The sequence below is a fragment of the Mobula hypostoma genome, chromosome 10, assembly GCF_963921235.1.
Source record: "Mobula hypostoma chromosome 10, sMobHyp1.1, whole genome shotgun sequence".
Lineage (NCBI taxonomy): Eukaryota > Metazoa > Chordata > Chondrichthyes > Myliobatiformes > Myliobatidae > Mobula > Mobula hypostoma.
The window spans coordinates 135,338,593-135,356,110 of record NC_086106.1 but is presented as its reverse complement, the minus strand read 5'-3'; the positions used below and the strand labels follow the sequence as shown (position 1 = coordinate 135,356,110).

The following is a 17,518-nucleotide window of genomic DNA, read 5'->3' as shown; positions in this document are numbered from 1 at the left end:
GTATGATTTGAACCCCAAATCATACTGACCCTAGATGTATATTGTTTAGAAAGGTGGCCTTCTCACCACTGAGTCACGTGGCTGCTAGCAGGCGAGCCAAACTGGCAGACAAGCTCTGGTGAGAGGGTTACATCGGCATCATAGTAGAAAGAAGATTGTGGTTGAGAGCTTAATGTCTGAGGATACACATTGTATCAAAAGGACAGACGAAGGCAGAGGGACAGGCGTTGCTTTGTTGGTAAAAAAAAAATGAAATTAAATCATTAGAAAGAGGTGACATAGGGTCAGAAGGTGTTGAATTGTTGTGGGTAGAAATAAGGAACTGCAAGGGTAAAAAGGGGGACAAGAAAATGGTGGACAAAATGAATAAGTATTTTGCATCAGTCTTCACTGTGGAAGACACTTGCAGTTGGTGGAAGTTCCAGATATCAGGGGTCAAGAAGTGTGTGAAATTGCCGTTACTAGAGGGAAGGTTCTTGGAAAACTGAAAGGTTTGAAGGCGGATAAGATGGTGTACACCCCAGGATTCTGAAAAAGGTTGTGGAGGCATTAGTAACGATCCCTCAAAAATCTCGAGATTCTGGAATGGTTTCGGAAATGTCATTCTACGCTTCAAGAAGGGAGAGAGACATAAGAAAGGAAATTAAAGGCCAGTTAGTCTGACCTCTGTGGTTGGAAAGATGTTGGAGTTGATTATTATGGATGAAGTCTCGGTGTATTTGAAGCACTTGATAAAATAGACCGTAGTCAACATGGTTTCCTCAAGGGAAAATATTGCCTAATAAATCAGTTGGAATTCTTTGAAGAAATAACAAGCCGGTTAGATAAAGGATATTGATGTTGTGTACTTGGATTTTCAGAAGGCCTTTGACAAGGTGCTGCACATGAGGCTGCTTAACAGGCTTTGAGCCCATAGTATTACAGGAAAGATTCTAGCATGGATAAAGCAGTGGCTCGTTGGCGGGAGGCAAAGAGTGGGAATAAAGGGAGCCTTTTTTGGTTGGCTGCTGGTGACTATTGGTGTTCTACAGGATTATGTGTTGGGACTGATTTTCTTTTTACATTGCCTATCAGTGATTTGGATGATGGAGTTGATGTCTTTGTTGCAAAATTTGCACATGATATGAAGACAGGTGGAGGGGCAGGTAGCTTTGAGGAAGTAGGGAAGCTGCAAAAGGACTGAGACAGATTAAGCGAATGGGCAAAGAAATGGCAGATGGAATACAGTATCAGGAAATGTTATGTACTTTGGTTGAAGAAATGAAAGGGTTGACTATTTTCTAAATGTAGAGAAAATACAAAAAACTGAGCAGCAAAGTGACTTTGGAGTCCTTGTGCACGATTCCCTAAAGGTTAATTTGCAGGTTGAGTCTGTGGGGAGGAAGGCAAATGTGATGTTAGCATTCATTGCAAGAGGACTAGAATATAAAAGCAAGGATGTAATGTTGAGGTTTTATGAAGCACTGGAGAGGCCTCACTTGTGTGCAGTTGGTGGCCTCGTATCATGGAAAGATTGTGCTTGAAAGGGTTCAAAGGAGGTTCACAAAAATGATTCCAGGATTGAATGGCTTGTCATATGAAGAGCGTTTGATGTCTCTGGGTCTGTATTCACTAGAATTCAGGAGAATAAGGGGGTGACCTCATTGAAACCTATTGAATGGTGAAAGGCCTTGATAGAGTGGATTTGGAGAGGATGCTTCAAATTGTGGGAGAGTCTAGCCAGAGGACACAGCCTCAGAATAGAGGGGTGTCCTTGTAGAACGGAGATGAGGAATATCTTTGGTGGTTAATCTGTGGAATTCATTGCCACAGGCAGCTGTGGAAGCCACCTTTATGTATACTTAAGGCAGAGGTTGATAGATTCTTGATTAGTCAGGGCATGAAGGGATATGGGAGAAGGCAGAAGATTGGGGCTGAGGGGGAAATTGGATCAGCCATGATGAAATGATGGTGCAGACTTGAAGGGCCAAATGGCCTAATTCTGCTCCTATATCTTATGGTCTAAAGGTCTTAAATATACCATAAATATACCTCATGGGGACACTGTTTGATGTAGGTAAGACAATAAAAGTTAGTCAGAGGGCGGTTAGATGCAATAAAATAAAAGCAAAATGTTTGTTATGACAAGCTGAAACTTGCAAATCATTCATCCAGTTAGAAGAAATCAGGTGCTTGATATTTTACCTTTTTAAGTACATGGTGACTTTTCTATTTCACTGACACCACTCAAGCAAAAGATTGTTTTTCTGTATTTCATAGATGTGTGTGAGAAAGATTGTGTCCAACTGTGTTCGCTACATTTCTCTGTGACGGATGAAACTTTCCGAAAGTGACAGATAATTGAAACTCTTCATTGTAGTGAATGGAAGCTCACCAAGGAGGCATGTATTTCAAACCAGGCTCTTTTCTTTTCAAAATAGGAAGAAGGAATGGATCTCATGAACAGAGAGACAGCTCATGAGAGGTAAGATTCTAGCAAGCTTAATCAGAGGCAACTTTAAATATAAGTAGGGTGTGCAGCCTATCACACCTGTACTGGTCAAAGGAGAACAAGTAGTTTAATCTGTCTGGCTGACACAAGTTCCCTCAGGTCAGGGCTCTTCATATCTTTATTCAATTACTGCTACAATGTGGGGAGGAGTTCTCAGAACACACCAGTACAGAACAGGAACAGGCGATCGTCTCGTTCACAGTCTCTTTGGATGATGCTTTCCTTTCTCAGTTCAGACATTTCTATGAATTACATTAAATCTGTGCTCTGGTTGTTGGCCCTGGGCAAAGGCAAATGGGGTGTCTCATAACTCTGGAGATCTGTTACTACTTTCAGTCTCCTCGGTTCGCAAGAAAACAACCCTGGGTTTTCCAATAGTTTATGTCTCTGTACAGCCTCTTAAACCTCCTCTACCCTCGCCAGTGTGGTCACACTTTATGCTGTGCTGATCACAATTGTACACAGTACACTGGTGTAATCTGTGTTATACTCATTTCCAGTGTTATCTCCTACCGTGATATACCATGTCTCAAATGACAATTAGCTGGTCAGGCAGTAGACTGTAATATCTGAAGTCGTGTTGTTTAGATAACAGAAGTTATTTTGGTTCTGTCAGGGAGAATAAAAGAAACAGTTGAAAATACAGAGGAAAACAGCTGCTAGAAATCTAACAGAAATGGAAAATACCATGGATGTTGTTTTTACCATAAGAAATAGGAACAGAATTAGGCCATTTGGCCCATCAAGTCTGGCCTGCAATTTCATCATTTTCCCTCTAGCCCCAATCTCCTGCCTTCTCTCCATATCCCTTCATGCTCTGATCAATCAAGAATTTATCAACCGTTGCCTTAAATATACCCAATGACTTAGCCTCCACAGCTGCCTGTGGCAATGAATTCCACAGATTCACTACTCTCCGGATGAAGAAATTCCTTCTCATCTCTCTTCTAAAAGGGCGCACCACTATTCTGAAGCAATGTTACTGTATTTAAGGCAGAGATAGATAGGTTCTTGATTAGCCAGGGCATCAAAGGGTATGGGATGAAAGCAGGGGAGTGGGGATGACTGGAAGAATTGGATCAGCCCATGACTGAATGGCAGAGCAGGCTCGATGGGGCCAAATTGCCTACCTGCTCCTATATCGTATTGTCTTATGTTCTCTGGTCCTAGACTCTCACCATAGGAAATATCCAACACACATACACTCTATCGAGGCCTATCAACATTCAATAGGTTTCCATTCGGTCACCCCTCATTCTTCTGAATTCCAGTGACCACACTCCAAAGCATCAAATGCACTTCATATGACAAGCTGTTCAATCCTGGAATCATTTTTGTGAGCCTCCTTTGAACCCTCTCCAGCGCCACCACACCCTTTCTAAGATAAAGTGCCCAAAACTGCTTACAATACTCCAAGTTAGGCCTCACCAGAGTTTTACTTTTCTTTTTCAATCTTTTTATTAATTTCATAGAATGAAAACATAACAAAGCAAAAATACAAGTAGTAGGAGATACGTTGTTACATTTAAAATGAGTAATTGTAAAACCAAATAGTAAAAATTAACAAAACTCCCAATCGTGCAGAATAATAGTGAATAATACAAAGCAAAAAAAAACTGGAGAAAAATCATGAAAAAGAAAAAAAAGAAAAAAAAAACAAACCCCATCCCCCAAAAAAACTAAACTAAACAGAATTAGTCAACTAAACTAAAAGACTCGGGCAATACTAACAACTTGAAAATGGGAAAGAAGAAGACCTTGGTGTCGATGACTCCATTCCTCTCAACCAACAGTACAGAGAAATAAAACAAGTTTGGAAATAAAGCAAGTTTGGAAATGGTCAAATTACATCAAATGAAAATGCTGAATGAATGGCCTCCAGGTTTTTTCAAATCTAATGGAAGGGTCATAAACCGCACTTCTAATTTTTTCCAAATTCAAACATACCATAGTTTGTGAAAACCAATGAAATACTGTAGGAGGGTTAATCTCTTTCCAATTCAGCAAAATTGATCTTCTAGCCATTAGAGTAAGAAATGCAATCATCCTGTGTGCTGAAGAGGTTAGATAATTTGAATCTATCATTGGTAATCCAAAGATAGCAGTAATTGGATGAGGTTGTAAGTCTATATTCAAAACCGTTGAAATAATGTCAGAAGGTCATCAAGGGAATGGCGGCGTAAGGAAAAGGTCTCTCGACAAAAAAGAAGGTAAACTGCCCCAAAATCGAATTTAGACAAATACTTAATATTGCATAACTATATTAATAAAAGGGGCAAGGATGATGTCAAAGAACAAGATTAAAAAGTCCGCTCCGAAGGCTGATAAACATAAAGAGACGCAGCAAGGTGACGGGCCTAGCTCCCCCACGGCAAGCCAGGACGGAGATAATGAGGGGGAATCGGTGACTCTGTCTTTAATTCTCGGAGAGATTCGCAAGTTCCGACAAGATAACAGCAAACAGCTGGAAGATATTAAAGGAGAAATAGTAAAAACTAACTCGCGGATAGATGAAGCCGAAGCGAGGATAGTTGGAATTGAAGAGAAGCTACAAAACGCCGAGGAAGTGATAGCAGAAATGCTGAAGCTGCAAGACCAGCTCCAGTGGAAACTAATAGATCAAGAAGGCCGCTCAAGAAGGGAAAATGTGAGGATTTACGGAGTTCCCGAAGGTAAACCCGGATTGATGATTCCCTTCATAGAGAAGCTGCTCAGAGAGAACCTTGATATACCGGCCGCAAAAGACCTACAGATAGAAAGAGCTCACCGCGCGTTGGCACCACAGCCCCCGGCAGGCGCCCAGCCCAGATCGATTCTGATCAGATTTCTCAGTTACAGAACGAAGGAAGAGGTGCTTAAATGAGCATGGCAAAAGAAAGGTTTCATGTGGAACAACTGCAAAATCAGTTTAGACCACGACTACGCACCGGGGATTCTTGCCAGACGGAAGGAATATACAGAAACACGGAGAGTCCTGAAGGAAAACAACATCAGATTCCAGACCCTGTATCCAGCTCGGCTGAGAGTCTTTTACGACGAAGGGACAAAAACTTACGCTACGGTGGAGGAGGCAACGTCGGACCTGCGGACTGGGGACTACCTATTAAAGTTATCACCCAACCGGAGTCGCTACTGGAGAGGATTCGACAGAAGTCGTGGCAGTTAGTGGGGCGAGGACTCTCCACTCGAACCAGAGTGTCAAACTACAAGGAAAAGCTGCAAATTGCTGGTTAAAAAAGAGATTAACGCAATAGAAAGGAAGGACATAAGCCGGGAAGATGTGGAATCGATATGGGTAGAGCTGCGTAACACTAAGGGGCAGAAGACGCTGGTGGGAGTTGTGTACAGGCCACCTAACAGTAGTAGTGAGGTCGGAGATGGTATTAAACAGGAAATTAGAAATGTGTGCAATAAAGGAACAGCAGTTGTAATGGGTGACTTCAATCTACATGTAGACTGGGTGAACCAAATTGGTAAAGGTGCTGAGGAAGAGGATTTCTTGGAATGTATGCGGGATGGTTTTTTGAACCAACATGTCGAGGAACCGACTAGAGAGCAGGCTATTCTGGACTGGGTTTTGAGCGATGAGGAAGGGTTAATTAGCGATCTTGTCGTGAGAGGCCCCTTGGGTAAGAGTGACCATAATATGGTGGAATTCTTCATTAACATGGAGAGTGACGTAGTTAATTCAGAAACAAAGGTTCTGAACTTAAAGAGGGGTAACTTTGAAGGTATGAGACATGAATTAGCTAAGATAGACTGGCAAATGACACTTCAAGGATTGACGGTGGATATGCAATGGCAGGCATTTAAAGGTTGCATGGATGAACTACAACAATTGTTCATCCCAGTTTGGCAAAAGAATAAATCAAGGAAGGTAGTGCACCCGTGGCTGACAAGAGAAATTAGGGATAGTATCAATTCCAAAGAAGTAGCATACAAATTAGCCAGAGAAAGTGGCTCACCTGAGGACTGGGAGAAATTCAGAGTTCAGCAGAGGAGGACAAAGGGCTTAATTAGGAAGGGGAAAAAAGATTATGAGAGAAAACTGGCAGAGAACATAAAAACGGACTGTAAAAGCTTTTATAGATATGTAAAAAGGAAAAGACTGATAACGACAAATGTAGGTCCCCTGCAAACAGAAACAGGTGAATTGATTATGGGGAGCAAGGACATGGCAGACCAATTGAATAATTACTTTGGTTCTGTCTTCACTAAGGAGGACATAAATAATCTTCCAGAAATAGTAAGGGACAGAGGGTCCAGTGAGATGGAGGAACTGAGCGAAATACATGTTAGTAGGGAAGTGGTGTTGGGTAAATTGAAGGGATTGAAGGCAGATAAATCCCCAGGGCCAGATGGTCTGCATCCCAGAGTGCTTAAGGAAGTGGCCCAAGAAATAGTGGATGCATTAGTGATAATTTTTCAAAACTCGTTAGATTCTGGACTGGTTCCTGAGGATTGGAGGGTGGCTAATGTAACCCCACTTTTTAAAAAAGGAGGGAGAGAGAAACCGGGGAATTATAGGCCGGTTAGCCTAACGTCGGTGGTGGGGAAACTGCTGGAGTCAGTTATCAAGGATGTGATAACAGCACATTTGGAAAGCGGTGAAATGATCGGACAAAGTCAGCATGGATTTGTGAAAGGAAAATCATGTCTGACGAATCTCATAGAATTTTTTGAGGATGTAACTAGTAGAGTGGATAGGGGAGAACCAGTGGATGTGGTATATTTGGATTTTCAAAAGGCTTTTGACAAGGTCCCACATAGGAGATTAGTGTGCAAACTTAAAGCACACGGTATTGGGAGTAAGGTATTGGTGTGGGTGGAGAATTGGTTAGCAGACAGGAAGCAAAGAGTGGGAATAAACGGGACCTTTTCAGAATGGCAGGCGGTGACTAGTGGGGTACCGCAAGGCTCAGTGCTGGGACCCCAGTTGTTTACAATATATATTAATGACTTGGATGAGGGAATTAAATGCAGCATCTCCAAGTTTGCGGATGACACAAAGCTGGGTGGCAGTGTTAGCAGTGAGGAGGATGCTAAGAGGATGCAGGGTGACTTGGATAGGTTGGGTGAGTGGGCAAACTCATGGCAGATGCAATTTAATGTGGATAAATGTGAAGTTATCCACTTTGGTGGCAAAAATAGGAAAACAGATTATTATCTGAATGGTGGCCGATTAGGAAAAGGGGAGGTGCAACGAGACCTGGGTGTCATTATACACCAGTCATTGAAAGTGGGCATGCAGGTACAGCAGGCGGTGAAAAAGGCGAACGGTATGCTGGCATTTATAGCGAGAGGATTCGAGTACAGGAGCAGGGAGGTACTACTGCAGTTGTACAAGGCCTTGGTGAGACCACACCTGGAGTATTGTGTGCAGTTTTGGTCCCCTAATCTGAGGAAAGACATCTTTGCCATAGAGGGAGTACAAAGAAGGTTCACCAGATTGATTCCTGGGATGGCAGGTCTTTCATATGAAGAAAGACTGGATGAACTGGGCTTGTACTCGTTGGAATTTAGAAGATTGAGGGGGGATCTGATTGAAACGTATAAGATCCTAAAGGGATTGGACAGGCTAGATGCGGGAAGATTGTTCCCGATGTTGGGGAGGTCTAGAACGAGGGGTCACAGTTTGAGGATAGAGGGGAAGCCTTTTAGGACCGAGGTTAGGAAAAACTTCTTCACACAGAGAGTGGTGAATCTGTGGAATTCTCTGCCACAGCAAACTGTTGAGGCCAGTTCATTAGCTATGTTTAAAAGGAAGTTAGATATGGCCCTTGTGGCTACAGGGGTCAGGGGGTATGGAGGGAAGGCTGGGTTCTGAGTTGGATGATCAGCCATGATCATAATAAATGGCGGTGCAGGCTCGAAGGGCCGAATGGCCTACTCCACCTATTTTCTATGTTTCTATGTAAATATTCAGATGCGAATGTACAGAGAGTACAGATTAATTAAGAGAAATGACTGAAAAGAGTAAATCGGACTTAAAGGTAAAATGAAAACTGGTAACTGAAAATAAACTAGGCGGAGTAACTTGAATGATAGCAATTTGGTCGAGACATAAATAGGAGAAAATTCTCTATGATTATTCAAACTGCAGAGGGCCCTCTAACACAGGGTGAAGATAGAGGTTATCCCTCTGAACTGAGGCAGGTCGGTGCTCAGGCCTCACTGTGGGAAGTCGGGAAAAATGTTCAAATGTTACACGTTCAAAAATGTCTAGGGTGTGGTTATATGTCTTGGTTTACTGTTGAGAAGGGATTGCTTACTGTTTGGTTAGAAAAGGAGAGTGTTTTTTTTCTACTAGAGAAAAATGCAAACTGAATTGGTAAAAATAATTTCCTATAATGTTAATGGGGTTTTGAATCCAATTAAAAGAAATAGATTATGTCTAAATTGAAAAAAGAGAGGGCACAAATAGCTTTCCTCCAGGAAACACATATGAGCCAATCTGAACATGGAAAATTAAAAAGAATGGGATTTAAGCATGTATTTTATTCATCATATAAATTGAGTCACAAAAGAGGGGTAGCTACTTTAATATCAAGTACTCTTAATTATGAACATATTTCAGAGACTAAAGACAAAGAAGGACGGTTTGTAAAAATCACAGGAAGAATAGAAGGTACAGAAATAACATTGCTGAATGTTTATGCTCCTCCAGGTTGTGAATGGTCATTTTATAGACACGTTTTTGACCTAATGGTCAGTTCTCAAGGGGTAGTAATTTGTGGAGGGGATTTTAATATTAGATTAAGTCCTGTATTAGATTCTTCAAGAATAGTTACTCAGAATAAACCTCTGACTCGGAAAATGAATTCATTGATGGAGGAGTTGGGAATTATAGATGTCTGGAGGGAATTACACCCTACTAGTAAAGATTATACACAATACTCTTTTCCTCATTCAGCCTATTCAGGGATAGACTATTTCTTTATCTTTAATACAGATAGACTCAGGATAAAAAACTGTAATATTGCAACAATTGATCTGTCGGATCATAGCCCAGTCTCTATGTCTCTAATTCTGGAAAGGAAAATGAGGAAAACACTATGGAGGCTAAACTCACATATACTCAATAACCCGAAAGTAATGGAGAGATTAAGGGGAGAAATCAAAGAATATCTAGACCTTAATGACACGCGAGAAACATCACCAGTGATCTTATGAGATACATTGAAAGCTGTACTGAGAGGGAAAATTATTTCTATTACCACTCACATGAAAAAAATCAATGCACAAAAATTAGCAGACCTTCAAGGAAAATTAAAACAACTTCAAGTTGTAGATAGCAACAAAAGTAATTCAAATCGAAAACAGGAAATTAGGAAATTGCAAAGTGAAATTGACGATATTTATACGTTGGAAACTCAAAGAAATTATCTTTACCTGAGACAAAAGAATTATGAAGTAGGAGGTAAATCAGCTAGATTATTAGCATATAAATTACGAAAACAACAAGCAGACAATACAATTCATAAAATAAAGAATCCAAAGACAAAGCTTGTGGAGAGTACAATAGGGAAAATTCAAGAGAGTTTTGAAACATATTATCGAGAGCTGTACTCCCAACCCCGGGCCCCCAATGAGCCCTATATAGACAGTGTATTGAATTTTTTAGATCTACCTAAATTTACAGATTTACAAAATGAAAGTTTATTAGAACCAGTAACTGTCAAAGAACTGAACGTGGCCATCTCTAGGTTAAAGGCTGGAAAGTCCCCGGGTTCTGATGGGTTTTCCTCAGAGTGGTACAAGTCCCTGAAGACACAGTTAGCCCCATTACTACTTAACACCTTTAATTGGATCTTGCAGAGAGGAGAAACTCCACCTTCCTGGAGAGAAGCGATTATTTCAGTTATTCCTAAAGAGGGTAAAGATAAACTAGAATGTGGCAATTATCGGCCAATTAGTGTTCTTAATTTAGATTACAAACTATTTACATCTATATTAGCGCGCAGATTGGAAAAGCTTTTACCTGGCCTAATCCATTTAGACCAGACTGGATTTATTCAACAAAGACAAACACAGGGCAACATAAGGAGAACTCTGCACATATTAAAACAGGTTAATAAGAACGAGACAGAGACAATGGTAGTAGGATTGGACTCTGAGAAAGCTTTTGATTTGGTTAGTTGGGCATTCCTATACAGAGTGTTAGGAAGATTCGGCTTTCAAGAAAAGTTTATTAAAGTAATTCAGACTCTATTGACAGCCCTACAGCCCGAATTAAGATAAATGGGGACCTCTCTGACTCCTTCATCTTAGAGAGAGGCACTAGACAGGGATGCCCAATTTCTCCTCTCCTTTTTGCGCTATATATTGAACCACTTGCCCAACTAATAAGACAGAGCGAAATCGTAAAAGGTATCAAGGTGGCAGGGATTGAACAGAAAGTGGCGTTATTCGCAGATGATGTTTTGGTCTATCTGAGTGAACCAGAAAAATCATTTATAGGATTGTTTACACTGTTGGATGACTTTGGGAAAATATCAGGTTATAAAATAAATGTAAAGAAAACGCAGGTTATGTCCCTAAATTATACACCATCCAAAAAATTGCAGGATACATACGATCTTAAGTGGGAAGCTAAATCATTAAAATATTTAGGAAATAATGTCAGAAATGTCTTTCCAATATTTTTCCAACAAAGACATGACCAAAACATATGAGTTAAAGAAGCTATCTCGGAATGACATCTATCACATATAGGATTTATATAAGAATAATAACAAGATAATTTATCTTTGGACATATGAGCCCTGTGCACTACTTTAAACTGTATCAACACATGTTTAGCACATATAGAGGATAAATTAACCAATTGAAGAATTGTTTTCCCATTTTTCAATCGGTATAATAATGTTAAGTTCACTTTCCCAGTCAGCTTTAATTTTATTGGAAACATCAGGACATAAATTCATAATTATATTATATATAATTGCTACAACACTTTTTTGAGAGAGGTTTAAATCTAAAATTTTTTCCAAAGTGTCCATTGGATATGGGTGTGGAAAATTGGGAGAAACAGTAATTAAAAAGTTTCTAATCTGTAGGTATCTAAAAAAGTGAGATCTGGGTAAGTTATGTTTATTAGAAAGTTGATGAAAAGATATGAAACAATTATCCAGAAATAACTCGCGAAAACATATTATACCTTTGGTTTTCTAATCAAAGTAAGCTTGATCCATAGTGGAAGGTTGAAAAAGGAAATTAGGTTTAATAGGACTTGCTAAAATAAATTGATTAAACCCAAAAAATCTTCAAAATTGAAACCATATACGTAAAGTATGCTTAACTATTGGATTATTCATTTGTTTATACAATTTGGAAGAAGTAAAAGGAAGCGAAGTTCCTAAAACCGAACCCAAGGAAAACCCTTGTAATGAATTACATTCAAGATTTACCCACTGTGGATTTAAAGGTACATCCAAATCTCGTAACCAAAATTTTAAATATCGAATATTAATTGCCCAATAATAGAATCTGAAATTCGGGAGGGCAAGCCACCCTCCTTTTTAGGTTTCTGTAAATACCTTTTACCTAACCTAGGATTTTTATTCTGCCATATATATGAGGAAATTTTTGAGTCTACATTATCGAAAGAAGATTTGGGGATAAGAATTGGAACCGATTGAAATACATCTAAAAATTTGAGCAAAATGATCATCTTAATAGCATTAATCTGACCAATCAAAGACAAAGAGATTGGCGACCATTTGGTAAACAAAAGTTTAATCTGATCAATTAAAGGTAAAAAAATTAGCTTTAAATAAATCTTTATACTTTTTCATAATTGTTGTCCCTAAATATATAAATGAATCAGTAACCAATTTAAATGGTAAACATCCATAAATAGGTATCTGCGTATTTAGGGGGAATAATTCACTCTTACTAAGATTCAATTTGTAACCAGAAAAATTACTAAATTGAGCCAACAAACCTAGAATAGCAGGAATTGACTTCTCCGGATTGGAGATGTATAATAACAAATCATCTGCAGATAGTGATAATTTATGTGTTTCGTTTCCACAGGTAATACCAAAAATATTGGGCGAGTCACGGATAGCAATTGCTAAAGGTTCAAGGGCGATATTGAAAAGTAAAGGACTAAGAGGACATCCTTGCCTAGTACCACGAAAAAGATGAAAAAAAGGAGGTCTATGATTATTAGTACAAACCGAGGCTACCGGGGAGTAATATAAAAATTTAATCCAAGATATAAATGTCAGACTAAGATTAAATTTCTCAAGAACATTAAATAAATAAGGCCATTTGACTCGGTCAAAGGCTTTCTCAGCAGCTAGTGAGATAATACATTCCGGGGTAGTAAGTGAGGGAGTATAAACAATATTCATTAACCTCCTAATATTAAAGAATGAATAACGATTTTTAAAAAATCCGGTTTGATCCATAGATATAATTTGAGGTAATACCTTCTCTAACCTAGTTGCTAGAATTTTTGAAAAAATTTTTGAATCTACATTCAAAAGAGATATCGGTCTGTATGATGCACAATCAGTAGGATCTTTATTCTTTTTAAGGATTAAGGAAATAGAGGCTTCGTAAAACGATTGTGGTAATTTACCTAAACTGATTGGTTCTTTGAATATTCTAGACAACCTTGGAGAGAGAATGGAGGAAAAAAAAAGTTTTACAAAGCTTCAGCATTATATCCTTGCTTTTATGTTCTAGTCCTCTTGAAATGAATGGTGACATTGCATTTGCCTTCCTTACCATCTCAACCTGCAAATTAACCCTTAGGGAATCCTGCACAAGTCCTCCTAAGTTGTCTTGAGCCTCAAGTTTTTAAAGAACTCTCCATTTAGAAAATAATCTACCTTTTAATTTCTTCTACCTGGAAAGTGCATGACCATACACTTCCTGACACTATTTCATCTGACACTTCTTTGCCCGTTTTCCTAATCTGTTGGCTCTGTACTTCTCAAAGATACCTGCCCCTCCACCTTTCTTCGTATTCCGTCGTCCAAGTCATTGACATGTGACTTAAAAAGAAGTGGTCCCAACATAGATCCCTGTGGAACATCAATAGTCATCAGCATCCAACCAGAAAAGGAATGCTCCCTTTATTTCCACTCTTTTGCCTCCTGCCAATTAGCTACTACTTTATCCATGCTAGTACCTTTCCTGTAATACCATGGGCTTGTAACTTGTTAAACGGCCTCATGCGTGACACCTTGTCAAAGTCCTTCCGAAAATCCAAGTCCTCAACATCCACTTATTTCTCCTTTATCTAATCCTGCTTATTTCTTCAATGAATTTCAAGATCTTTGTCAGACAAGATTTTCCCTTGAGGAAACCATGCTGGCTCCAGCCTCTTTTGTCATGTGCCTCCAAGTTCCCCGAAACCACATCCTTAACAATTGGGGTCCAACATCTTCCCAACCGCAGAGGTCAGACTAACTGACCTACAATATCTTTTCTTCTGCCTCTCTCATTTCTTGAACTGTGGAGTGATATTTGCAATCTTCCAGTCTTCCAGAACCATTCCAGAGTCTAGTGGTTCTTGAAAAATTATTACTAATGCCTCCACATCTCTTCAGCCACCTCTTTCAGAACCCTGCGTTGTACACCGACTGGTCCAGGTGACATCTACCTTTAGATCTTTCAGTTTTCCATGAACCGTCTCCTTAGTAATGGCAAATTCACATGCTGTCCTTGATATGCTCGAACTTCCAGCATGCTGCTAGTGTCTTCCACAGTGAAGACTGATGCAAAATACTACTTTAGTTCGTCTGCTGTTTCTTGTCCCCCATTGCCACCTCTCCAGCATCGTTTTCCAGTGGTCCGATATCCATTCTCACCACTCTAGTTTATGTATCTGAAGAAATTTTTGGTATCCTGTAGTATTATAGAGACATGGAAGCATAAAAAACCTACAGCACAATACAGGCCCGTTGGCCCACAATGCTGTGCCAAACATGTACTTACTTTAGAAATTACTAAGGGTTACCCATAACCCTCTATTTTCTAAGATCCATATGCCTGTCCAGGAGTCTCTTAAAAGACCCTATCCTTATTGCCTCCACCACCGTCCCTGGCAGCCCATTCCACGCACTCACCACTCTCTGCATAAAAAAACTTACCTCTGACATCTCCTCTGTACCTACTTCCAAGCACCTTAAAACTGTGCCCTCTCGTGTTAGCTATTTCAGCCCTGGGAAAGAGCCTCTGACTATCCACATGATCAATGCCTCTCATCATTTTATTCATCTCTTATCAGGTCACTTCTCATCCTCTACCATTCCAAGGAGAAAAGTCTGTTTTCACTCAACTTATGGCATGCTCCCCAATCCAGGCAACATCTTTGTAAATCTCCTCTGCACCCTTTCTATAGTTTCCACATCCTGCAGTGAGGTGACCAGAACTGAGCACAGTACTCCAAGTGGGGTCTGACCAGGGCCCTATACAGCTGTAACATTACCTCTCGGCTCTTGAACTTATTCCCACGGTTGATGAAGGCATATGCACAGTTTGCCACCTTAACCACAAAGTCAGCCTGTGCAGCAGCTTCGAGTGTCATATGGTCTCAGACCCCAAGATCCCTCTGATCCTCTACACTGCCAAGAGTCTTACCATTAATACTATATTCTGCACCATATTTGACCTACCAAAATGAACCACCTCACTCTCATCTGGGTTGAACTCCGTCTGCCACTTCTCAGCACAGTTTTGCATCCTATCAATGTTCCACTGTAACCTCTGACAGCCCTCCACACTATCCACGACACCCGCAACATTTGTGTCATCAGCAAATTTACTAACCCATCCCTCCACTTCCTCATGCAGGTCATTTATAAAAATCATGAAGAGAAGGGGTCCCAGAACAGATCCCTGAGGCACACCACTGGTCACTGACATCCATGCAGAATATGACCCGTCTACAACCACTCTTCGCCTTCTGTGGACAAACCAATTCTGGATCCACAAAGCAATGTCCCCTTCGATACCATGCCTCCTTACTTTCTCAATAAGCCTGGCATAGGGTACATTATCAAATGTCTTGCTAAAATCCATATACATGACATCTACCTGCTCTTCCTTCATCAATGTGTTTCGTCACATCCTCAAAAAAAATTCAATCAGGCTCGTATTATCAGTTAGCTTACTTTTGTATTCCATCTTTTCTTTAATTTGTTTCAGTTGTCTTCTGTTGGTTTTTAAAAGCTTCCTAATCCTTCAACTTTCCATTAATTTTTGCTCTATTATATGCCCTCTCTTTGGCTTTTATGTGATTTTGATTCCTCTTTTTAGCCATGGTTGTGTCATCTTGCGTTTAGAATACTATTTCCTGTGTGGGATGTATGCATCCTGTGTCTTCCAAATTTCTCCCAGAAACCCCAGCCATTGCTGCAGTGCCATCATCCTTGTCAGTGTTCTTTTCCATTCAATTTTGGCCAACTCCTCTCTCATGCCCCTGTAATTCCCTTTACTCCACTACAATATTTATACATCTGATTTGATGCTCTTTTCACCAACATATTAGTTCTCCTGCTATGTTTAAGGATGTGGTGGTAGCATCCGTTAGTCTCGCGAGACCATGGATCTGCGCCTGGAAAGTCTTGCTTCAGTCTGTGTTAGAGCAGCGTCTGTTGTGGCTGCAGAGGCCCACACGGGAGTGACAGTCTCGGCTGCAGCGACTGCACTTGAAGGCGCTGTCCTCCAGTGTTGTCTTGGTGCTGTTTTTCCGATGAGTGCGCTTTTCTTCAGCAGCAAGCCTCAGCTTCTGTTCTCTTTTTAGACCTCTGCGTAGTTAGCACAGAAATAAATGATTCGGCCCACTGTGGCTATCCCACCCATGGAGTACACATCAGTGTTAATGGTAGGGAACAAAGGATTGTTGGTGAACAAAGAGACAGTCTGTAAGTGGCAGCACAGCTAGATTGGTGAAGAACGCTCATAGTCTGCTTGGCATCGAGTATACAAGTTGGGACATAAATTGCACTTTAAAAAAACTGTTAATGCCACTTTTAGAATATGTTAGGCTGTTCTGGAAATGATGTAGTTGCGCTGGAAAAAGTGCAGAGGACATTCACCAGGTTGTGTGGATTGACAGACTCTATTTGTGGAGAGAGATTGGATCAGCTGGGTGTGTTTTCCACGGAGCGGAGAGGGCTAATGGTTAATAAGATGGAGAGGTGTGGAATAGGGTAGATGGACAGATTTTTCTCCCATGCCTTTGTCAGTCAGGGTAATGGGTATAAAAGTTGGCAATCTGTCAGAGTTATACAGCAGTGGTCCCCAACCACCGGGCCGCGGACCGGTACCGGGCCGCAAAGCATTTACTACTGGGCCGCAAAGAAACAATACGATTTGGCGATATGAAACGATATGAGTCAGCTGCACCTTTCCTCATTCCCTGTCACGCACTGTTGAACTTGAACGCATGCGAGGTCGTCAGTGACCCAAGACGCAAATGACCCAAGACGTGCAAAGGAATGGGTCCGTGACCCATTTGTGAATGTCCCCGGTGAATCATCCATGTCAGCGCGGGAAAAAGATCAACTCCTTGAGCTTGCAAATGACAGTGGGCTGAAAAGTATGTTTGACTTAACATCTCTGCCAGCATTCTGGATCAAAGTCAAGGCTGAGTATCCTGAGGTAGCCACAAAAGCACTGAAAATGTTGCTTCCATTTCCAACATCATATCGCTGCGAAGCGGAGTTTTCTGCAGTGAATGCAATGAAAACTAAATTGCGGAATAGACTAGACATAAGGAACCCCCTTCGAGTATCGCTGTCTCCCGTCACCCCTCGATAGGACTGTCTTGTTGCAGGGGAACAAGCCCAGGGCTCCCACTGATTCACGATATTGGTGTGTTGCAATGATTTTATATGTTCATACGGGGAAAATTTGTGCTGTGTGTTTAATATCCAAACGTTACTTAAAATGTTATGATGCTATTGACTTATAAGTGACTTATAATTCAGTGGTCCCAATCTCCGGGCTGCGGACCGATACATTGCCGCGAAGAATGCAGTGGTACAGCGGTAGCCGGGATGC

At 40.6% G+C, this 17,518-nt stretch overlaps 1 protein-coding gene across 1 annotated transcript in view; it reads left to right on the top strand.

Moving 5' to 3' along the window:
• The window catches only part of pabir2 (PABIR family member 2), a 169,221-nt gene that overhangs the window by 57,861 nt on the left and 93,842 nt on the right, over nucleotides 1–17,518 (top strand). The window contains exon 4 of the mRNA XM_063061201.1: nucleotides 2,421–2,464. Within this exon, the coding sequence (XP_062917271.1) occupies nucleotides 2,421–2,464 (44 nt within the window). The remainder of the gene's footprint in view (nucleotides 1–2,420; nucleotides 2,465–17,518) is intronic.